The 23,173-nt window shown below is 47.8% G+C and overlaps 8 protein-coding genes across 8 annotated transcripts; 5 read left to right on the top strand and 3 right to left on the bottom strand.

The window, feature by feature from the left end:
* Nucleotides 1-1,054: 1,054 nt before the first annotated feature.
* CTRU02_203237 (uncharacterized protein) lies at nt 1,055-1,951 on the top strand (the record flags this gene model as incomplete). Its single annotated transcript, XM_036727319.1, has 5 exons — nt 1,055-1,187; nt 1,238-1,299; nt 1,357-1,606; nt 1,664-1,849; nt 1,911-1,951. The coding sequence occupies 5 exons, from the start codon at nt 1,055-1,057 to the stop codon at nt 1,949-1,951; spliced, it is 672 nt and encodes a 223-aa protein (XP_036581113.1).
* A 2,008-nt stretch (nt 1,952-3,959) lies between these two features.
* On the bottom strand, nt 3,960-5,021 carry CTRU02_203238 (uncharacterized protein; the record flags this gene model as incomplete). The annotated part of the gene is made up of 1 exon (XM_036727318.1): nt 3,960-5,021. The coding sequence occupies one exon, from the start codon at nt 5,019-5,021 to the stop codon at nt 3,960-3,962; it is 1,062 nt and encodes a 353-aa protein (XP_036581111.1).
* A 2,750-nt stretch (nt 5,022-7,771) lies between these two features.
* CTRU02_203236 (short-chain dehydrogenase reductase) lies at nt 7,772-8,413 on the top strand (the record flags this gene model as incomplete). The annotated part of the gene is made up of 1 exon (XM_036727316.1): nt 7,772-8,413. The coding sequence occupies one exon, from the start codon at nt 7,772-7,774 to the stop codon at nt 8,411-8,413; it is 642 nt and encodes a 213-aa protein (XP_036581110.1).
* An 83-nt stretch (nt 8,414-8,496) lies between these two features.
* CTRU02_203235 (transposase) lies at nt 8,497-9,654 on the bottom strand (the record flags this gene model as incomplete). Its single annotated transcript, XM_036727315.2, has 1 exon — nt 8,497-9,654. One exon carries the CDS (start codon nt 9,652-9,654, stop codon nt 8,497-8,499), a length of 1,158 nt encoding a protein of 385 aa, XP_036581109.2.
* Nucleotides 9,655-12,476: 2,822 nt separating this feature from the next.
* On the top strand, nt 12,477-14,192 carry CTRU02_203234 (alpha amylase; the record flags this gene model as incomplete). The annotated part of the gene is made up of 5 exons (XM_070204163.1): nt 12,477-12,628; nt 12,679-12,726; nt 12,775-13,182; nt 13,238-13,619; nt 13,674-14,192. The coding sequence occupies 5 exons, from the start codon at nt 12,477-12,479 to the stop codon at nt 14,190-14,192; spliced, it is 1,509 nt and encodes a 502-aa protein (XP_070061926.1).
* A 1,562-nt stretch (nt 14,193-15,754) lies between these two features.
* On the top strand, nt 15,755-17,373 carry CTRU02_203233 (aldehyde dehydrogenase C922.07c-like protein 1; the record flags this gene model as incomplete). Its single annotated transcript, XM_036727313.1, has 3 exons — nt 15,755-15,882; nt 15,935-16,134; nt 16,193-17,373. The coding sequence occupies 3 exons, from the start codon at nt 15,755-15,757 to the stop codon at nt 17,371-17,373; spliced, it is 1,509 nt and encodes a 502-aa protein (XP_036581107.1).
* Nucleotides 17,374-17,598: 225 nt separating this feature from the next.
* On the bottom strand, nt 17,599-20,408 carry CTRU02_203232 (alpha-l-rhamnosidase; the record flags this gene model as incomplete). The annotated part of the gene is made up of 2 exons (XM_036727312.1): nt 17,599-19,956; nt 20,022-20,408. 2 exons carry the CDS (start codon nt 20,406-20,408, stop codon nt 17,599-17,601), a joined length of 2,745 nt encoding a protein of 914 aa, XP_036581106.1.
* A 1,164-nt stretch (nt 20,409-21,572) lies between these two features.
* On the top strand, nt 21,573-23,106 carry CTRU02_203231 (High-affinity glucose transporter 5; the record flags this gene model as incomplete). Its single annotated transcript, XM_036727311.1, has 2 exons — nt 21,573-22,071; nt 22,133-23,106. 2 exons carry the CDS (start codon nt 21,573-21,575, stop codon nt 23,104-23,106), a joined length of 1,473 nt encoding a protein of 490 aa, XP_036581105.1.
* Between the last annotated feature and the right edge of the window lie 67 nt (nt 23,107-23,173).

Below are 23,173 nucleotides of genomic sequence, written 5' to 3'. Positions count from 1 at the left end.
ATGTTGTTGGTTTAAACCTAAACACCACACCTGAAAGTCAGGTAAAGGTTTTGGGAATCACTGGGGTTTACCCGGCTGTGGTCGCCCAAACTGCGAGGGGGTGCTTAGGTGGTCAGATGGTGGCCCGTGCACGTCGCAGGAACTGTTCGACCGGGGAATTTCTCGCGACAGAGCAGATTGGACTTGAAACCAGCAGAGGGGGTTCTCGTTGAGAGTGTGTTGATGGAGGTAATGAATGATAACTTGAGGGTTGCTTCGACTGATGAGATTGAACGGTATAGGCTTAAGTTACCACAACCTGATTTCGAACATCAGCTGAAAAATACAAAAGGATGAGTCGGCACAAGATATAAAAAGAACAGCATTATCCCCGGCCCCCGAGGGTCCCGCGAACTTATTATGACCCCCATTACGGCAGTCCGCAGGGCGCACTGGGTCAAAATTCAAGGTAGTGATAGGAACACCCCATAAGCGTAAACATATGTAATCTCGCGTAAAACGATTTTTGTTTTTGTACATTTCTAGGTGGGTATTTGCCCTTTTAGGAAATAAGGGTTTACTACATAGAACCACAGCCCCCTACGAGGCTCTACAATAATCCGTCGGAGGTTAGATCTTCCGGTTCCGGTTGATTAGGTGCATGGTCTGTGCGCCCAAATCGACAAATAAATAGGAATTCAGTGGGGCCCAGAACTTCTTCCTTTTCCCCACGCCAAGCAGAGTTTAGGTATGTGACCCCTACTGTACAGAAATTTACAGCGCTCTCTACACTGTTTTACAGAGATTCAGTTTTTATCCTTTGTTACACTTCCGTTTTCTTTTGTCTTCTCTATTTTTGATTTTTTTTTCCGATTTTTTGAGCTTTTGTACATTTCTGTACAATCATTTGCTAACTGTTAGCTTTTGTACAGATTCGCACATCCCCGGGCGCCAGGCGTCGCCCCCGTCACATTACGTACAGTTTTCCAGCAAAGCTTCACAACATCCTACAACATCCTACAACATCCTTACAATCCCGAACGACACTCGACATCACTTTACACTACCGTACATCATGGCTCAGGACATGGAGCTGGCTGCCGAGCTCGTGCCGGATAAGATCGGAGACATAAAGATTCCTACGGAGTTGCCCGCCGAGCTACCCTCTATGTACACTCATGCTCTCGGAACCGGCTACTACCTCACCCGTATGTACACTTCTGTAATTCCCCTACAATATTGTACTAACTTGTTACAGATGGTATTCCTCATGCCAGCAACACTCTCATTAATAACATTCTGGACAATGAGGAAGCGGAGGTATAGTCTCCTTACACCCCCGTACGTACCTTACTCTTTTGCTTACATATTGTATAGGCCCGTAACTTGATCGATGTTCGCTCTGCGGTCAAGAACGGAAGACGTCAGAAAAAAGCGCTTGAGTACAAGCGTGCGCAGAATGCCAACTCTTTCCTTATGCACGTGTACGGAAATGCGCGCGAGGGTAAGGACCAGTGCAAGAACTGCATTAAGGGCAATGGTCCGTACAACACCTGTGTTGTTCTGGACGGCTATGCTAGCTGCGCCAACTGTACATACAATTCCGGCGCCTCCAACTGCAGCTTCGGTAAGTTTCGTCCCAACCTGTACACAACTAAACATGAATCTGATCTATTCTATACAGCCCCGTCCCCCTCGAAGCGACCTGCCGCAGAGATTTACACTTCCGCCCCGAGCAGTAAGAAGTTGTGCGTCTCCCGTGCGGAGTATGACTTTCTCAACGCGGTCCGTGGCGTTAAGCCCAAGCACATACGACTCATTAGAAATGCGTTAGTTTCTGTCGCAGACAAGCTCGCTGATGTTAAGTACGGTACGTTATCGTACATGTCTGGTGCCGTCTGTACATCTTTGCTAACTACAGTTATGTACAGATGAGAACGAAAACATCGAGATCGAGCTTTGTCACGACTAAGCAGGACCTTACAAAATCCTACACGACCGTACAACAACTGGAGATGACGTGAACATGCATTTACACAATGCCACAGATGCCTACCAAGGCGTATGGAATCGGGAATCCGGCGTACAGAAACGATAGGTATACTTACAGGAATGGGAGGATGGATACAGGCGTTTACGGTTGGTAACTTTGGTTTGCGGGTCGGGCACTTCTGTACAGGGTTTGGCACCCCTGTACAGAAGCGTGGGACTGTCCGTACCCTTGCGTTTTTAGGTTTTTTTTAAGATACCCAATTCGTATTTCTTTGCCAACATCTGTATTTTCCCGTTCTCCCTCGTGAATCTCCGTATGGACTATTGCAGCACCTCACCATGGCTGGCCGGCCACGTATCGACCTTACCCCTTTTCAATCTATTATTACTGAAAAGTTCCAGAATGGCTGGACTTATTCTAATATAATTACATATCTTTCCGAATCATTCCAAATTCAGGTCTCTCCGTCAACATTTAAACGTTTCCTACAAAGCTTAAACCTCCGCCGCGAAGTCCGTACAGAATTTTCCAGCGCCTTACTACAACGTATCTTCCAGCTCTTCTTTGATCATAGGCTATCCGATTTAGATATTCTTTTATGCTTACGGACGGAAGGCTTCACAGTCTCACAACGTGGCTTAGAAGATATTCGAAAATGCCACAAACTATGGCGCCGTCAAACCCCCGAGCAGCTTCAAGCAGCATTTCACCAAGCTGTAAACTTCCTTGCCTCTACAACAAGTGATGAAGCACGCGTTACACGAGACTTTGGCCGAGAATTCCTCTTTACATATATGCGCCAACGTGGCCATATTATTAGCCGCTCGGTCTTATATGAAGCATATCGTACAGTTTTTCCCGAGGAAGTTGCAAACCGACTGAAAGAGATCCGATACCGGCGGAAAGGTTGGACTACGCCAGGTCCAAACTTTATATGGTCACTCGATGCATATGATAAACTACTTCCGTTTGGGTTTGAGATATATGCTAGCATCGATGCATACTCCCGTTATATTGTGTGGTTTTACGTTGGGTTTTCTGCACATACGGCCCGTTCTGTATTAGCCCAATATCTATCTACACTTCTATCACGGGGTATTATGCCACAAACTATTCGTTCAGACCGTGGTACAGAAACTATCTTAACTGCTGGTAGTCATTGGTATCTATCACAGGACCGTACAAAGAAGGCCCCTTTACAGCCAGGCCAAGACGTTCCTATTCAGTTCCGTGACTGTTGGATCTTTAGTAAAAGTATCCATAATGTTAAGATTGAAAGCTGGTGGAACCAACTTTGTCAAGCACAGTCTGCAACTTGGAGAGTACGTATTATTTACCTTTATATCTATTTATTTACTAATAGTATTAGGCATATTTCTATCGATTACAAGCGTTAGGTTTATTTTATAACCAATCGCTTTCTGACCGTGTTGCCTTATTATTTATCTTTATGCCACTTATCCGTAAAGACTTTACCTCTTTTGTTCAACTCTGGAATAACCATCGCATTCGCTCACAAAAAAGTCGCCCACATGTTGTTTCTGGTCAACCATGGAAACTTTATCATCATCCAGATCATCAAACCGCACAAGACTTTGCTCAGCCAATCGATCACGTAAAGATTCAAAAACTTCAAAACTTACTTGGAAGTGAAGAACTTAATTTGGATCAATTCCTTCCGCACGAAGTCTTTCAAGTTTGTAAAGGTATTATGGAGCCTATACAAACCTTTCCACCAGTTACAAACTTCTGCGGTACACAATATCCACGTATTGAAGCATATAACTTCCTACGGCAACGTCTTGAAGAATATATTGAGGCTAGGATTCAACCAGAACTTCACTTACTACCAAAACAAAATGGAGGTATTGAATGGGTAAAAGAACAGTTCCGTAGCCGCGGGATTAGTATAGATGAACTTTATACATCACTGTCAGGAAGTGATAGTAGTTCAGAAATAGATGAAACTTGAGTATATAGAGTATACCTAAACGATTGTTTCCTCTTGTCGTACTACTATTTCGTCCTCTTCCTTATCTTCCTGGCTACCCCCCTTAAGAGTTATATCCTCCTGAATAACGTCTGTATGGCCCTGCTGCTCAACTTGCGAGTGCGTACGCTTGCGTGACTTTATTCCTTCTCTCTCCTGCTTTATTACTTCTTGTGCCTTAAGAGAAGGCTTTCGTTCGGTTCGAGTTTGAATTCGAGTTGGAGGTTTAGGCGTAGGCGCTTTCGTAAACATATTGACAGTAGGTAAAGGTGTTGTACTAGTTGTTACCATGTCAAGCGTATGTTGTTTCAGTCGTAACTTCTTTGATACTTGTGGTTCAGTAACAAGCGGATCTACTTGACTTTCGGAAACAAGTGCGATAGTGTAAACGTCTTTGTCAGGGGTAATTGAGGCTTCGCGAAGAAAGGTAAAAAGGTCTTCAGCCTCGTACGCTACCCCACGAAACTCATGCATATCCGTAGGATTCTTTGGAGTAACGGGCATTGCCTTCCAGTTTCGGTCAAGGAATTGCTTCTCAGACGTAAACTTTACTAAGACCTTACTCATCATATCTGTATGTGAAGTAAACTTAGAAGTTAACAAGAACTGTGACTTCCCAATAAACTTTTTAACAGACTGAACCCGAGTGTATGTTCGAATAGAGATTCCATCTATATCCGTAACATAGAAAGATGCAAGCCATAGGTGAATAATAATATCCACAGTTGGGTTCGGAACTGGTTTCTTCTGGGTTTGCTGGATACTAGCTGTACGCTCCTCTGAGCCCTTAATAAGAGCAGTAAGGAGACTATTGTCTGGCTGTGTATCTGGTATATAAAGTGCTTGTTCGATCGGGTTGGTTGTAGTATTGGAAAGTCGTGTACGTGATGAAATCGTAGCCGTTGGAGTTTCGAAGTCGTCAGTATTGGTAAGGTCGATTTCGTCCGGTTCTTGTACTTGGGATAAATCGATTGAACAAAATGCACACGTCTTCCACTTCCATAGCAGTTTTGCTGAGAAGTGGTCCAGGTTAGCCCGCTTGGGGCACCTTAAAGACATATTCGTACAAAATATGGTAAATATTATTGTTGAGAATTGAGAATACACTCCTGTGCGGCCCCGTAAAACTCTGTACATGCACGTATACGAAACATAGAATTCGCTTAAATTTGTGATAATTACATAGTAAAGATAAGAAGCTTAACTATCTATACGGGTGGTGTATGCTTATCTCGTTTATGCATCCTAATTAGGCAATGTTTGAATTTTGACTGCGGACTGCCGTACTAATGTGCAATGTACAGGGGGTTACGCGGCACAAGACCCTTGGAGTGAGGTTCATGACTCAATTTGACAAGACGGCAGGACGGTAAGGATCCGGTGGCCTGTGCTCTTGCATGATGGCTTGCGTACCCTGTCGCGGAGGTCATTTCCGTGGAGGTTTCCAATTATACTTGCTATCAATAGGGATGACCCGACTACTCGCCCTGAAATGGTGTCTAGGATGCTGCATAGCTGAGTATTGTGATGGATGGGTGGAAAGCATTGCCTTTCTACGTCTTTCCAACCATTGTGTCTTTGCTGGCCTTTTCACTCGGTGCAGCAGACTTGTAAAATTTCGTGGCGAGAAGTCATGCAACTTCTGTGGTAGCCAAGTTTTGCCTGACCTATCACTGGGCATGCATTATGCAGGAGAAAGACTCACCTGGTTGATGTTTGAAGTATATAAATGTTATCCTCCACACCGTAGCTTGTCTCTAAGTATCTGGTACACCCGAGACTGCAATATCATATGGCAAAGTACTAAATTCATGTACATGTTATCAACAGGGTTCGAGCCGCTTGAAACTTGGAACATGTAAGATTCGGTGTGTTGTTTCGAATGTTCGAAGATAATTGTCGATAAGAATGTCTGGGATATTTTTGTCTGGTAGAAAACTTTCATAATCACCATGTGACCATGAAAGTATTTGGTGGTGCTTGAGTCGTCTGGAAAGAGCTTTAATCTCTTGCAATATCTGCCAACAATCATCCTTATCCTTGTTTAGTTTTCAACACAAGCTACGCTGAAAGGAGCCTACAACCGTTTTGTATTCAATTAACTGCTGATGCGTGAGGCTTGAGAAGGGTTACTGAGCAAACAGACCATGAGGGTAGAGTAAAGCCAGCTACTTGGAGAAAGATATCTGGTCTTGACCATAAGAACACTTATGGGACTAGCAATTTCCGCTGCAAGATTAGAAGGTTCCTTACGCGCGATATGATCGTTCTTGTTCCGGTCCGTCGTCAAATCTAAAGTTGTCTGACTTGACTGATCAGTGGAAACTTGCGGCGGGGCTACAAGAAAGTTTTCGAGGGCGGTCGAGTGCCACCGCATAGCCGGTAGTTGTTCTTGCGACGAGTCTGACCCATCTTAGGGCTGCAAATCCGTCACTGCGGCCAGTTCTGTTGCATCAGTTGGCACAAGTCTGCCTCTACCACTCTCGACTTGGACTAAATTGTCAGGCCTCCCTTCTGGAATATCGGCTGGTTTAGTTGCTTGCGGCTTGCGATATGTGGTTTAAGAGGGTTCCGTAGCGTACCTAGGTAAGTGCAGATAATGTCTCGATTCTTTGAGCGCGCGCAACTTCCACAAGGCTGTTGGCGGTCACAGCGAAGCTTCTTCTGGCGGCATAGAGAGCACGCTATAGCACGTCGACGGCGTGTTCTGACCCCTGTGTTCCCCATGATCTGCCCGAATACGATCCAAGGCGAATTTGTTTTTGGTGTCCGACTCGGCGAATACTGAAGCTTGATATCTGAGTGGCTAAAGGCTCAAACCGGAGACAAGAGTCTGATGATGGCGAGCGTAGATGCTCAGCGTGCAGTCTCTCCGGAGACAACCAGCTTTGTGAGGGCGAGGTCAGGTACTTGTTCGTCTGACATCACATGCCCTCCCCCCTGTCCGTCTCTTTTCTATCAGGTAGTTGCTAGAATCCGGACAGTTAAGGAAACATTCTCACGAGGGGCCACTGAGGGGTCACCTTGCGCAGGCTCTAAGCATTTTCTTGTCCCAAGGCAGGTTTTGAATGGTGTGAGGGATAATTTTGGTACATGTCTCCAAGGTCTCATAGCTTTCAACAACCTGCGGGCTAGATCCAGAATTTGAGTCGGTCTCGGAGAAAGTGGATGCCTTGGCAAGATTTAACCCCGACTCCGGCTGGTGAGATGATCAGGCCGGATTTAAGGTCAACGCCAATCATCGGAGTCGGGATTGGACAGTTGCACACCTGCAATGACTTGAGTTGGGTAATTCGTATACATCCTCGACTGATATGTCCCGTTGAGTGCTGACTGACCTCACTTTCGCCAAGGGCGGGGTAGAGCCAATTAGGGCTCATATGTTTACCATTTTTGTTAACTCGTACTTGAAGCTTGTATACATCTATTCTCTAATGGTTCCAGTGAAATCACATGTCACTGCCGACCTCTACCAATACAGAACGCTACATCGCAAAAGCCGCTAAACAAAAGTGCATTCAAAGTACTAATTATGTCTGATTGTGGTGCGGAGAAAAGTGGCTACAAAACTAGAAATTTCGAGACTTGAGGCCCGTCAGCACTAAATGGGATATGGAAGCGGAATATGGAAAATGTATGCATAAAGGGCGCTGAAATTCTTACATCGAACTTTGCTGGACCTTTCAGATGCACTCTAAGGTAGCAGATCTTTGACTGCAAGCCTTTTGCATTCATTTTCACAATCTTGCTACATCCGCGTTGTTCGCTACTTCAGCTTAACTACTTACCATATTGTAATGGAGACCAAGATGCAGACGCACTTCGATGTCACACCCGAAGAGAGAGCGACTGCACTCTCTTTCTTTAAACGCCAACTTTTCCGACAGACTCATCTGGTAACTCAATCAGAGATCGATCTTACTGGACAAATAGCCATTGTGACTGGTTCAAACACGGGTCTGGGGTTAGAGTGTAGCCGACAGCTTCTTGAACTAGGTTTAGGCAAGCTCATAATTGCTGTCCGGAGCATCACCAAAGGCGAAACAGCGCGTCAGCAGCTTTTGTCGGAGAGATCTATTGAGAACCAGACAATCGAAGTCTGGGAGCTTGACCTTTCTGACTATGACTCTATTACTCAGTTTATAGAACGCGCAAAAACTTTACCGCGACTGGAAATCGTCGTCCACAGCGCTGGCATTTCGAACAAGATCTTCCGCTTGAACGAAAAAACCTTGTTCGATGAGGTGATCCAGACAAACTACCTCTCCATGGTTCTTCTTACCGTACTGCTGCTTCCAGTATTGCAAGATAAGAATTCACCCGGACAGCCTGGTCGTTTGGTTCTTGTGTCTTCTGACACGGCCGCCTGGGCAGAATTCAAAGAAAAGAGCTCGAGACCTCTCCTCCCTGCTTTCTCCAACTCGGAGACATTCGACGGTACCGACCGCTAACGTCGCACACCCACTTCTCGCACACCCCCACATTTCGCACACCCATAAATTGGGTCATCATGAGGTATTCATCAACTTCATAACTATAAGTCTGATTCGTCTCCTGCAACTGTGATACTATCGCCAGTTTTAATAGGTAATTCAGGCTCGCTAGATTCATCTGAGCTATCCTCAATTTCGCCAGCCTCAATTTGGGCTTTGTGAATTGCCTCAATGTTGGCAAACTTCGAATTTGGGCTCATTTGGACCTTACGCCGCTTCCGTACCATTCCAGCCTCAACTTCTGCTTCCAACATTGCAATCTTCTTCTCTGCTGTAGCCAATTGATAGTCCTTTTCATCAAATCCCTTTTGAACCTTCCGAAACAACAGTCGCTGCGTTTGCTGATCTTTATCCAACTTGCTGAATAAGCTAAGTTGATCATATAGATCAACTGTCTTCTTGGGCGTTGACCAGGCTACTATGGATGTAGCAGATGCCCAGTTTTCGTCTTTTCCACCATCAGAGGCCCTCATAGGCGTAGAATAGCCTGGCTTTGAGGGCTTGGAAGCATTCTCAAGCAGTAGAGGGCTCATGAGCGGTCGAGCTATCGAAATGGGCCATAGTCCTGTTGCTTTCCAGCCGCTTCTGATATTCTTGCTTGAAAATGCCATCTGGCGTGCTTTTCCATAGCAGGTAAGAAAGTTCCGTTTGCCTACAACTGTAGAATCGTTGTGTTGAATGAGGTATCCAAGCTCTTTTCGATAGGTCGCCTTGAGAGGCCCAAAGACTGCTTGGTCTAGAGGTTGGAGAACGTGGGATGTATGTGGCGGTAGGAAAAGGAGATATATCTTGTGTTTATAACAGAGATACATAAATTCTGTTGTTTCATGACTGCCATGACCGTCTAGGATCAATAGTCTCTGCTCAGAGGGATGATCAGGCTTAGTCAGAGGGATAAAGATGTTCTCAAGCCATTCCACAGCTGTAGAGTCTGAAGTCCAGCCATTCTCAGTTGCTGTGAACTTCCAACCACTGTAAATATCACGTTTATGGATATCAAGAGGAAACCATTGTTGTTGAACCGATTTCCCTCGATAAATAACAAGTGGAGGAAGCGCCTGACCAGTTGCAGAGACACACTCAAGCATAGTTGTCCAAGCCCGAGACCCAGGCTGTTTTTTTCGCATTGATGAGCTTTCTGATGATCCCAGTACTAAGCCATTTGATCCTCTGCCTTCTAGGATACCAGTTTCATCCATGTTATAGCGATGATGTGGTTTGATCGCCTTGATCTCTGGAAGGGCGAGTTGTTGAAACCATTGCCTGATTACATTAGTTGAGGCCCCATTGACACGCTTAGAATCGATGGCTCTAGCTCTATGAACCTTGATTGATGGATTTCTCTTAATAAAGAACTGAATCCAGTTTCTCCCAAGTGGCTGGGTAGTGCCTCTGATGTCTAGGATTCGCTGGGCAAATTCCTTGAGTTGTTGATGTGTTGGCGGCAGCCCTAACGCCGCCTGGATACGCACCCATTCAGCTAAGTGACTTTCCTGTGCTGGAGATAGCTTCTGGAAGCTAGAGAAAGCTACATTTCTTGCCTGTGAACCCTTTAATCGAGACTGGAGGGTTGATGGTGGAATTCCAGCATCATGAGCTGCCTTTCGGACACTCTGCCCACTTGCAACTGCATTGAGAGCTTGATTGACTTCTGTTTCCGTATACTGGCCCATTAAGCGTATAAGAGTAACTATTCAAAGAATTATAATAATCGCTGTAAAAGTGGTGAAGATATTAAAGAATGTTGAAGAGGGTAAAATTCTACATGAGCGATTTATGGGTGTGCGAAATGTGGGGGTGTGCGAGAAGTGGGTGTGCGACGTTACTGGACGTCCAAGTTGCTTGGTCAGCTTTTCCTTTCGGAACTCGTCAAACGCGTAGCTTCGTCTGTAGCTGTTGTTAATGCATGCAATCCCGGCATGTGTTATGGCTCAAATCTGACCAGCGAGTGGAACGGTACAGTCGCCGGACTTTTTATCAAACCTTTTATCCGGATTTTTGGACATTCCACAAAGGTAGGAGCATTTGCGCTCACAGACGCGGCTGTTAGGCATGGCCGCGAATCTCACGGGCAGTATATAGAAGGTGGGAAACTGCAACCGTAAGATCAGTTGAACGTTCTCTCGCAGCGAGTTTTACTAACGACTTTTCCAGAATGGCACCTTTTGTGTATAGCTCAGATGGCAAGAAAACTGCCAATGACTTATGGGACGAGACCATGGAAACACTTGCCTTTGCTCGGGTTGCTGAAATCATCGACCGATTGGGAGTTTAGCGTAGGTTTATCTCGGAGTTTGCAACAATTTCAGATTTCAAGACGCAATACTTTCAAATCATTCAATCTTCAGTCAATGATCACTTTGCGCACCGAAAGATCGCTTAACATCCCAAGTCTGGCAGACTTTACTGTTTTTGTGACTGAAACCAGTGACTTCTTGAAACCGATTGCAAAGACGATACACAAACTGGAACTACTCTTTCAAAACATCGCAAGGCGTGCATGCCTGTAAATGGGGGGTAGAAACGAAATAACGAAAAACGAATTGTCCAAAAATTTGCCTTCTTTCCTTTCTATCAGTAACCACCGTATCCTAGGCAACATTATCCGCAACTCTGCAATCGAGTTTCGAATGTCCAATAACTTTCGTGGCAACCGACCTTATCCTTACGACTTTTGTAAACAGTCGAGCGCTTGTCATTTTGGTGCCGGAACGGGGCTTCCTTGGTGGGAAAACGACCCTACTCAGGGTCAAGCAAGGTATCCAAAACAGTTTGAAATGCTCGGGAACTTGGTTACCCACCAAATCCTTCTTTGGGGACCTAGTACAAGTAGTTAACATCTTGGATATTGGTGCGTTGGGTAGAACCCATGTTCTGGCTGATCCTCACTCTCACCAGACCGCTTCATTGGGAATGGGCATCTCAGTCTACCCTTGACTCAATCGATGCAATTTATGAGAGTGTTGTCACTTGAGCACTGGATATTACGGATCCAACTTTCAGCTATGAGCTAAGGTAACACTGACAGCCCATTTAGCCAAAAGACATTGTATGAGTCGGTATGTGTTAACTATGGGAGGTAAGGTCAAAGTTTACACAAACGACAGCGTCAAGTTTTGAAACATGGTTAGAGCCAAATTCGCTGTTTGGCCGGCTGAAAGTAATAGGGCTAAAATCACGACATTTAAGGTCAAGAGAATATTACCTTTCTGGGTCCACATTTGAAGGTTCGTGTCTTGTACAACCGTGGGTCGGCCGTGACAACAATTCATAGTCCAAGATGTCAAAAAGAGAATTTATGCAGTTGAGGCTGACCGACACTCACCGTGGTGCACTGTCACCAACCCGGTGTCTAGCTGCTGGATCTGAGACAGCATAAAGCTGCAAGATTCCAGGCCCGACTGAAATGCGCCCCGGCTCTTACCACGCTATCGAGCCATCTGCGGCATGACGTCAACATCCCCTAGTAGCCTGCTAAATTCAAGGCATCTGAAAGCCTAAGGTCCTCCCTGGTTCGAGACCAGTCCCAACAGATTGGTCCCGGTCTTGTCTAGTCCTGTTAGGACCAAGCCGTATTTCTTTGTCTGGGGACTTTGGTATTTCACCATGTCCAAATGCGCATGTGCTTTCTCACCTAAGCCGCCATCGAACGAGCCCGGAATGCTGGCTGCCCTGTGACGATTCCAATTGATTTGTTTGTCCCTCACCAATCACCACGTCAACATGCAGTGCGACCAGGGGGAACCCAATTGCCAACTATCTGGTTGCCAACTATCTGGTAAGTTGGCAGGAAGGACGTGCATTTCCAATCTGAGGTAGCCTAATGTTCTTTCTCACAACGGGGAACGCCGGCTTTTCATCCTAAACAAAACACACCTCATCTCTCAAAACCGATGCGTGCCGCCTCTTCTCTTTCTTCTTCCCCATACTTCCTATGAGATCGTCCAACCTACCCCTCCACCACCTTTTCAACCCTTTATCCATATCGAATTGTTAATCTCAACGACAAAAAGTGTTCAAGATGGTCAACGAGGAACCAACCCCGGAGAACCACACCATGATGCAAGGCTTCGAGTGGTATGTACCTGCCGATCAGAAGCATTGGGTGCGACTGGAGAAGCATGTGCCCCAGCTCAAAGCCTGGGGAGTAGACAATATCTGGATTCCACCAGCGTAAGATTCTCCCGTTTACAATTCCCGGATGTGCAATTAATCCGCTACAGATGTAAAGGCTCCTCAAAAAACGGCAATGGATACGATATATATGATTTGTATGTTCTGCCTGGTCACTACAATTGATTATGTACCTGACAAGAAAGGTACGATCTTGGCGAGTTCGACCAAAAGGGATCCGTCGCCACCAAATGGGGCACCAAAGACGAGCTTCTAAAGTTGGCACACACGGCTAAAGATAACGGCGTCGGCCTGTACTGGGACGCCGTGTTGAATCACAAATTCGCAGCTGATCACAAAGAAAAATGTCTCGCCGCCGAGGTCGATCCTGATGATCGCACCAAGTTTGTCAGCGATAAGTATGAGATTGACGCTTGGGTTGGCTATGACTTCCCTGGCCGCAAAGGCAAGTACAGCGACATGAAGTACCACTGGTACCATTTCAGCGGTGTCGACTACAATGCCCGGAATGAGAAGACAGCCATTTACAAGATTATGGGAGAAAAGGGTGATCAGCAGTGGGCCGAATCTGTCGATGATGAAAAGGGCAACTAGTAAGGGACGACCGTGCTCTTTCAAGGATATTGTGTAGCTAACCTCAGCTTTCAGCGACTTTCTAATGGGTTCTGATCTTGATTACGACCATCCTGAAGTCGCCAAAGACGTCCTCAACTGGGGCAAGTGGCTTGCTAAAGAAATTCCCCTCCAGGGAATCCGGTTTGACGCAATCAAGCACTATAGTGAAGACTTCTTGCGCCAATTCATTACCGAGCTGGACAAAGAGTATGGCAAGGGGTGGTTTTTCGTTGGAGAGTTCTGGAAAGACAGTCTTGACGACATGTCTGAGTATTTGGCTCGCATGGGCCGGCAATTCACACTCTTCGATGCGCCCCTCGTTTACAACTTTAGCGAGATCAGCAAAGCAAACGGCGCTGACATGAGAAAGGTTTTTGACGGCACACTGGTACAGAAAGAGCCTATAAACGCCGTGGTAAGATCTTCATCCCAGTTCTTTCTCCTTGTTCTGCTTTCCTAATCCGAGAAGACTCTAGTGATGAATCACGACACCCAGCCGTATCAAGCTCTTGAAGCTCCCATTGAGGGCTGGTTCAAGCCAATCGCCTACGCTCTCATCCTTCTTCGCAGTGAAGGTTATCCATGCATCTGGTACGGTGACCTGTACGGTATCAAGGGCGAGCACCCTTTCCCGCCATCTTGTGGCGGTGCTCTGCCAAAGTTCACACTTGCCCGAAAGCTCTATGCCTACGGAAAGCAAGTCGACTACTTCGATTACCCCACATGTCTCGGCTGGGTCAAGTATGGTACCTGGGACCGACCTTTTGGCTGCGCCGTTGTGGCCAGCAATGCGGGGCCTGGCTCAAAGCGTATGCATGTCGGTGAGATGCATTCTGGCGAGGTCTGGACCGATGTCCTAGGATGGAATGACCGGGAGGTGACCATTGGCGACGATGGATTCGGAGAGTTCGTGTGCTCTGGTACGTCCGTGAGTATCTTTGTCAACCGTGACGCGGAAGGTCGAGACAAGTTTACAAAGGAATTGTGAGTACCCCGTCTGCCTTTTCACCTTCTCACAAGCTAACTCTTCCAAGCGACTCCAACATCTACGAAGAATGAGAGGAGGATAATACAATGGGTTTCAATGACCTTGTTAAGCGAGTTGGGTCTTTTTCAAAGAGTCTTTGGGAATTGATAACGTTCTCGAGAACAAGCTGATTACTGTTTAAAATTGAAAGTAGACCTATAAAGTATCACCACAATACAGAGGCTAGTTCATTTTTCATGTTCTCTAAAGCTGATTGCGATGTTTGTCCTTCGAGCCCCGGCCACTGTTGTATTGCCTTTACTCTCCTGTAACGGATAGTAGGAATCCAAAAGAAGCATGGGACGCACTGAAGCTTTAATAAATTCATGGTATTTGGCATTCTGTGTCTCAACCTATTCACAGACTTTTACTACGTTCGATGTTTTGCGACAATTGCAGAGGCCAGGCTAGGACTTAATGCTATTAAAGACTCGGCAATGGCTGAGCCCAAGTTCCCATGCTCAATCGAAGAGGCATGCTTAACTGAACAATAGTCAAGACTTACCACTCGTAAAACAGTCACCTGAGAGTTCCATTTCACCTATTCATAATGCAGTGTTCCGGTCTCGCCAGCGTGACCCTGTGGTTGAGTCTTCCCCACACCAAGTAAAGGTAAGCATTATGTGCTATCGCCGTTCTCCACTTAAGAAACAGAAGGAGACCCGCCTGACTTGCTGTTTGCGGTTAGAAATTGACATGTCCTGCAGATGCGATTTCGAGTAAATGAAGAGACTTGGCCAGTTTAGGATTGACGTTGAAGGGGAATCATTCAGCACAAGTTAAGTAAACTGCCCGGCCCGGGCGCGAACAGTACTCGATGTTTAGAGTTATGCTGAACATTTCGCTTCGATTCCGGTAGCAAGACTCCTTCATTGCCTGTGAAACCAAGGTATGGAATTTATGGCGCTGTTCAAACCGCTGCAGTCGTTTTACAGGCGCCGGCTATGCCGTATGCCAGCTAACGGGGCATTTAGGGGTTCAAAGGTCCCGCTTCAAGTTGCAAAAACTCCATCTTGACGGGACGATTCGTGGTGAACCAATACACATATCAATAAATCCACAACTTGCTTTCTTTTGACAGTTACTATTTTGCTATACTTACCAATCTAAAAATCGAATCAGACCCGGGCCGGTGGTAGCTCCCAATGGCAAAAGGCAAGGGCTCACCCAGCGACCCCGCATCACTAAGCTTCTCTTATCACCGATGCTGCCCCAGTCCCCACGTCATATCCCCGCCATAGACCGCACCTCTCAGCTCCCTGTGCGGAGAAGCTATCCGGTGTAGCTATCCGGTGTTTCACTGAGCCTCTCCGCCATTTTCCCCTATGCCCCCTACAATCGAGGAATGGGAACTATTTTATACCCTTTTAAACCGCTCACAATTGAGCAAAGGTTACCATATCTTAAGTCTTTGCTGTTCTTTCTTTTTCATTAAAAGTGATACCCCTACACAATTCATGAGGCAAACCTACCCCGCACTCGACGAGCGTCCCTCTCATTCATAGCTTCAGATCACCATCACAATGTCCGACCTTTCCGTTCAGCTGGAGGCCCCTAACGGTGTCAAGTACACCCAGCCGACGGGACTTTTCATCAACAACGAGTTTGTCAAGTCTTCTAATGGCGAAACCATTGACTCGATAGATCCAGCGTGCGCTACCCCGCAATAACATGATAACACACATAAGCTAACGTATTTGTAGAACTGAGGAGAAGATTGCCTCTGTTCAGGCTGCATCAGAGGCAGATATCGACAGAGCTGTCAAGGCCGCCCACACGGCGTTGAGGCACGAGTCCTGGAAAGGCATCTCGGCCACAGACCGAGGTGCTCTTTTGTACAAGCTTGCACATCTAATTGAGCAGAACAAGGAGATTCTTGCGACGATCGATGCGTGGGACAACGGTATGCGAATGGGCAGCACTCACTTTTCTCATAGGATTTTTGCTCACACCTTTCACAGGAAAGGCCTACTCGGAAGCCCTCGAGATTGACCTGTCTGAGTGCGTTACCGTCATCCGCTATTACGCCGGCTGGGCTGATAAGACTTTCGGCCAGACTATCAACACAACTCCTCAAAAGTTTGCGTACACAATCCGCCAGCCCATCGGTGTTGTGGCCCAAGTAATCCCATGGAACTACCCTCTTTCCATGGCGACATGGAAGCTAGGACCCGCCCTCGCCTGCGGAAACACGGTGGTGCTCAAGGCTGCGGAGCAAACACCCCTTAGCATCCTGTTCCTCGGCACTCTTGTCAAGGAGGCAGGCTTCCCGCCGGGCGTGGTCAACTTTGTCAACGGTCTCGGTAGAGTTGCCGGCGGTGCGTTGGTGAGCCACCCTCTGGTCGACAAGGTTGCCTTCACCGGCAGCACTGCGACGGCGAGAGCTATTATGGGTGAGGCGGCGAAAACCCTGAAGAACATCACTCTTGAGACCGGCGGCAAGTCTCCCCTCCTTGTTTTCGACGACGCGGACATCGAACAGGCTGTCAAGTGGTCGCACATGGGCATCATGTCCAACCAGGGTCAGATCTGTACCGCGACGTCGAGAATTATCGTGCAGGAGTCCATCTACGATGATTTCATCAAGAGATTCGTCGAGACTCTCAAGGCCGTTAGCAAAGTCGGAAACCAGTGGGACAAGGACACTTATCAGGGCCCCCAGGTGTCCAAGGTCCAGTACGAGCGCGTGCTGGAGTACATTGACATTGGAAAGAAGGAGGGTGCCAACCTCGCTGCCGGTGGCGAGCCCCTGAGAATTGGGGACAAGGGCAAGGGCTTTTTCGTTGCGCCTACAGTCTTTACCAACGTCACTACGAAGATGCGAGTATGGGGCGAGGAAATCTTTGGCCCCGTCGTGGTTATTGCAAGCTTCAAGGACGAGGAGGAAGCCATCAACCTTGCGAACAGCACAGAGTATGGCCTCGGTGCCGCCGTTTTCACGACGCATATAGAGCGCGCCCACCGCGTAGCTGCTGAAATCGAGGCGGGAATGGTTTGGATCAACAGCACCCAAGACAGCGATCCTCGTGTACCATTTGGAGGCGTCAAGCAGAGCGGTATTGGTAGGGAACTGGGTGAGGCTGGTTTGGAGGCCTACTCGCAGATCAAGGCTGTCCATGTCAACATGGGCACCAAGCTTTGAGGTATGGCCTGGGGAAAATGTCTGTTGGAATGTTTTGATGAGCGATATCTTGATAGTAATGAGACCTTGAACGATCAAATTTTGTGCAATGATTCTGGGAGTTGTGCAATACTCCCTTTCATCAACATCATGCAGCACGAACGTTAAAAAACCCAGTCGACGCCAAGGATTCGGCTCTTATGTGTTTGTGCTTTAACTTACTTCTATTCAGGAAATTGAGAGAATCTATGGGTATAGCACCAGCTCATACTTGCCCGGGAGCAGCTTAACTTTCTTTCCAGTTGCTCTCCTCAAGTTCCCACCACCTTGGCGAGTAACCTCCGCCTCGCTCTCATCTCTCGGCAACAACAAAGTCGCCGTCGTGCTCGTAGGAACCGTGATCTTCATTCGCACATCATCGCCCGCACGTTTGAACGTGACCTCAATATTGCCGTAAGGGCACTCAAAGGTTCCCTCCACGAGATTGAATTCCGACTTCAGAGGTGGCTTGACCGTCCACGTTTTGTACGCATCCTCTTCAATCTTGACTCCGAGGACAGCCTCATAAAACCACTCGTAGATGGTTCCAAGCATGTCATGACACTTGCTGCGGCAGGCATCTTGCCAGAACTCGTTCAAAGTTGTCTCTCCGCGTCTAATGAATCGCATATACGAGGGGTGCTCTTCCTGGCGGGCCATTGCCATGACGATATCCGGCCTGTCGACGTCCGTGAAGGTATTCCACAGCCACTTTAGGCCGATCTCGCCAGCCCGGATCCTGCAGTCAGAGACATCGTCCACGAATGCCTGCTGAACGTCGGAAACGTATTCTTCAGGGACGAGACCAAACTGGAGGGCCATGGCTTGGGCTATCATAGTCCGATCGTGTGTGCCCGGGTTATCCAGGGATGTGTAGAATGCGTAGGGGTGTTCTTTCTTGTCAGCAACGAGGAGATGGCGATTGTAGACTTCGTAGATACGATTCGCCCATTCCTGGAAACGCTTGACATCCGCTTCATGACCCAACTCCCTGGCCATGAGCTCGACGTTTCTGAGACACCGGTAGTAGATTGCTGTTTCAATGTTGGCTTGGTGGTTTCCAAACGCGATGTCTCGGCCCCAGTCACCGAGGCCATGCTCAATTAGTCCACCCTGCCGCTCCTTTGTATGTAAGTATTCCATGTATCTGACGCAAGGCTGGTACATCTTTGCAAACATGTGCGTAGATCCGTAGTATCTCTTGAGCATCTCGGGAATCAGAGCAATGGCGCCACCCCATGTGATGGTATCATGCATGGGGCCGCACATATATCTGATTTCGGGGGCCATCGTCGGTACCAAACCGTTGTACTCTTGGGTGTCGAATATATCATCGAGGATCTTGGAATGGAGAGCCTCAATATCGCGGATGTACTGGGTCGCCGGCGCCAGGAGGTGGGTCACCTCAAGCCATCCGAATTTCTCAATCTGAGGGCAGTCGGTGTGATAACTGAAGAGGTTGCTCACAAAAGACCAGTGACACATGTTGATCAGGGCGTTTGCGTCTTCCTTATCCGTCTTCAAACTACCGAGCCGGCGAGATGCGGAAGACACGTGGCGGCCTACCAGGGAGCGTATGACCGGAAGCCCTTCTCCCTCGTTGAGGGACACACCTTCGACTTGGATGTATCTAGCGCTCGTGAAACTAAAGTCAGGCTCCCAAACCTCAGCGTCACCGGTTCCAGCGAGAGTAAACTTGGCATAGACTTTGGTCTCAAATTCTTTGAACAAGGGGTCTGGCATCAGCACCCTGCCATTCTCATCGATGCTCTCGGAGTACCGAACAATCACCTGAGCGCCAGCTGGACCACTGACTTCAAGTCGAACCATTATGGAAGCATTCTGGCCCAAGTCAAAGGCCACGACGCCTGGCTCAAGAGTCTTTGTCGAAACCGGTTGGAAGGTTTCGTGTAATGTGACAGGAGGTTGGCTCTGATACTTGAGTTTTCCCCTTGGCCCGGTGACTGGGGTGGAAGCCTTCCACTCTGAATCATCGAAGCCCGGAGCGTCCCAGCCCGTGGGGTAATTCCTGAAGTCCTTGTCTTCAGAGGCGTAAATATTGGCTAGGGTGGTAGCACTCTTTCGAGTCTTCCAGTCTGGGCCTGAAATGACAGTTTCCCCGCTGCCATCCTCGTAAAAGAGGTGTAGCTCGGCAAAGAAGCAGAGCTCATTACCGTACCGAACAAAAGTGTTGTCCTCATACGTTGGCCAGAAAAACCGGTCGCCTTGATCGCCGGCATAGAATCCGTTACCGACGTGAGCTCCGAGAACATTCTCACCTTCGGTGAGGAAGTTACTCAGGTCGTAGGAGACAAATTGCACAGTGCGGTGGTAGTTCGTCCAGCCGGGGTCAAGAACGTGGTTTGAAGCCGGGTTGCCGTTGCAAGACAGGTTAAAATGACCCAGTCCCGAGGTAAGAGCGATAGCTCTTGTTGGCTTTCTCTTAAGATGGAGGGACTTGCGTAGATAGAAAGGCTTGTCGCTACTATCACCAACCCAGACTCCCTTCCAGCGATTGGGCTCGTCTTCGAACCACGCACGGAAGATTAAGCTTGTATGGGGCATCTATAATTGAGTCAAAGTCAGAAAGCCAAGTCAAAAAGAATGTTCAGTGGGAGAGTGTAGCATACGTAAGTCTGGTTCATGCTGTATGGCGGCAAAAGCCTGTTCGACCTCGGATATGCTGTAAAGAATTCATTGGCACTGCTCGACGCAGCGTGTCCTTCCTGATCCCAGACGGTGACCTTCCAGTAGTGGAAAGATGCTGACTTGAAGCCGCCGTCTGGCTTGCAAAGTACATTCCTCTGGGCATTGCTCTCTACTCTTCCCGAATCCCAAATGATGTCTTGATGAGAGGATTCATCAAGAGCTTCAGGGCTGAGAGCGACAACTGCGCGGTAGGCGACTTGGGCAGCATGTTCAGATTCTGAGTGAAGCGTCCAGTAGAATCGTATCTCATCAACGTCGATTCCTAGAGTCTCGTGGAAGGCATGAATGCCACAACGTGTGACCTGCATTGTGACCAGAGTGACGGAGTGATTGCTCCGGGTTGTGTGTAGCAGTCACTGTTCGGTCAAGGTGATCTGACGAAGCGAACAGCGTTTGGCGTGTTCAAGTATTGGTATCGATTAGCTGGGGCTCTTCGGCAAGGTTCCGGAAGCCAGTTGCGGAAATCGGTAATGCAAAGTCCAAAGTACCGGGATTGCAAGGGCTAAAAACGATCAATGAACCGACAGAACGGGATTTCGGTGTTTTGTTAGACCATGCAAGTGGCTCTTAGGGCTCTTTGCAGACCATTGGCCCGCCCTTAGTTTTCAAATCGTAGTGTCACTCTGAGCCGAGACAATCCCTTGTGGCAGCATGCGGGCAGGCAATTCCGCGATGGCTTTCTTAACTGCCAATTTGATATGGTGCGTTGATGAGTGGAGTTGAAAGCGACAACCAATCAAATATTCGAAACGCCTAGCTGTGGTGTCACCACGTTAAGTCGTAGTGCGTTCTCCTCTCGGCTTTTCCGAATAAGATGGGCCATACGCCGGAGGTGTTCCGGGAACACACAAATCAAGTACTCAACACGTACCTAGCCCTCACTCAAGTTCCTCATTGAATCAATGATATCTGATAGATTGAACAACATAGTTTACTGCTCACTGAAGGCAATTGAACCCAGTAAGTTTATGAAGTCAATGCCCCTATCACCAAGGCCCAACTTCCTGTCACTAAAACTTGGGGCAAAAGGTATCCGTGCTTTTTACCGTCTTGCACCATCTCCGACTTCACTGGCTACAGCACAGCGCCGAGGAGTCGACTAGGCAAATACTTGAGGCTCATGTACTTACATCGAGTAGTATGCAACATCAGGTGACAGCCATTTCGGCCATGTCGGGGTAATGATGCAGCTTAGTCTGGGGTGATGGTAGTATCACAAAATCTGGGGTGTGAAATCTGGCAAGGATTAGCCAAGTACAAAGAGCCAAGAAGACCCACTGGCATCGTTACCCACTATCTCGACTTTGATCGACAGAGAGTGAGTCCGGCAGTTTGGAAAAACAATACTGGCCTGTCTTGAGGCTTTTTGAGCTTTATCTTTAACTGTCGTCTGGCCCCGAGCCAAGTCCGTTCTTCTTTCGAAGAACTCTTCTGCCTCTCTGAAGTTCCCTCCCCATCAGTTGTCAATCATCATGGGACGTCACACAACAGTGTATTCGGCCGTCTTCCTGGCTATAGGAGGTTTCCTCTTTGGCTATGACTCCGGTATTATCACCTCCACTATTGCCCTTGATACTTTCAAGCATTATTTCAGCAAACCCTCGGATACCACCGTCGGCGGCATTGTGTCGGCCTTTCAAGGCGGCGCCATTCTTGGCACCATGGTCAACATGCTGTTCGCCCATTCAATGGGCCGCCGTAAAACCATCTTCGTTGGAGCCGTGGTGTCGTGCATTGGCTCCGCTCTGCAAGCCGGTGCTGTTAACATGGAGATGTTGATTGTCGGGCGCTTCATTGGCGGGATGGCTGTCGGCATGGTCACATCAACAATTCCCATGTATGCTTCTGAATTGTCCGAGGCCAAGTATCGTGGTATCCTTTCGGGCCTGCTACAGTGGATGTTGAGTTGGGGCTTTTTAGTCGCTCAATGGCTAGGATATGGATGTGAGCGGAACACAACTCAGTTCTCCTGTCAGTGGCTATTCCAACCCAACCTAAGACTGAGAGTTAAGGTATTCTAACATGTCTACAGGGAGATTTCCTCTTGCATTCCAAGCCATTCCCGGTCTTATTCTAGTTGGAGGTGTATTTTTCCTACAAGAATCTCCTCGATGGCTTATGGAGCGAGACCGTCACGAAGAAGCCCGCAAATCCTTGAACAAGCTCCGAAGCGGCTTAGACCCCGAAACGATCGAACTTGAATTCCGCGAGATTCGTGATGTAATCCTTGCCGACCGCGCTCTCGGAAACATTACATGGACGTCCATCATTACAAAGCCAACGTGGAGGAAGCGCCTCCTGCTAGGCTGTGGAGTACAAGCATTTGGACCGCTCAGCGGCATCAATGTCATCAACTACTATGGCCCTCGAATCTACGAAATCCTGGGCATTGAAACACGAACTTCACTCATGATTATCGGCATCAGTGGCGCGCTGTCTATTGTCTACTGCAGCATCGGTCTCTATCTCCTGGACCGCGTTGGTAGAGTCAAGCCTCTGATTGTTTCCGCTGCCGGCCTGGCGGCAGCGTTGGTGGTAAACGCCGTACAAGCACAATACCTCAACGAGAACAACGCAAATCAGCTCCGCAGCATGGTGGCAATGAACTTCGTTTTCAGCTTGTTCTACACGCCTCTGGGAATTATCAGCTGGGTGTATCCTGCCGAGATCTTCCCCGTTGAGGTCAGAGCCCTTGGAAACGCCATCACAACTTTCACGAACTGGACTGTCAACCTGATCTTTGCCCAGTTCACTCCTCAGGCTTTAACCAACATTGGTTTCAAGTATTTCTACGTTTTTTTCGTATTCAACCTGATCGCCCTGGTTTGCTACATTTTCTTCTATCCTGAGACAAAGGGCAGAACCCTTGAGCAGATGGATGAACTATTTGGTGATCAGTTGGTGCCTCACGCTATGCAGGATTCCGAGGGTGCTGCCGCGGCTGTGGCCAAGGACGACAAGCTGGTGGAGGAACTCGATCGACAAGAGAAACGTGATACAGTTTAATGATCGAATTGTGGAGCCTGGCCGCTTCGCTATGTTGACAAATTCTTTGAACAGAGGTTCTTAGCGA

Source organism: Colletotrichum truncatum (genome assembly GCF_014235925.2).
Source record: "Colletotrichum truncatum strain CMES1059 chromosome Unknown Contig_0002, whole genome shotgun sequence".
Taxonomy (NCBI): Eukaryota; Fungi; Ascomycota; class Sordariomycetes; order Glomerellales; family Glomerellaceae; genus Colletotrichum; species Colletotrichum truncatum.
Note: the sequence above shows the minus strand (reverse complement) of the source record. Positions and strands in the feature narration are given on the sequence as shown.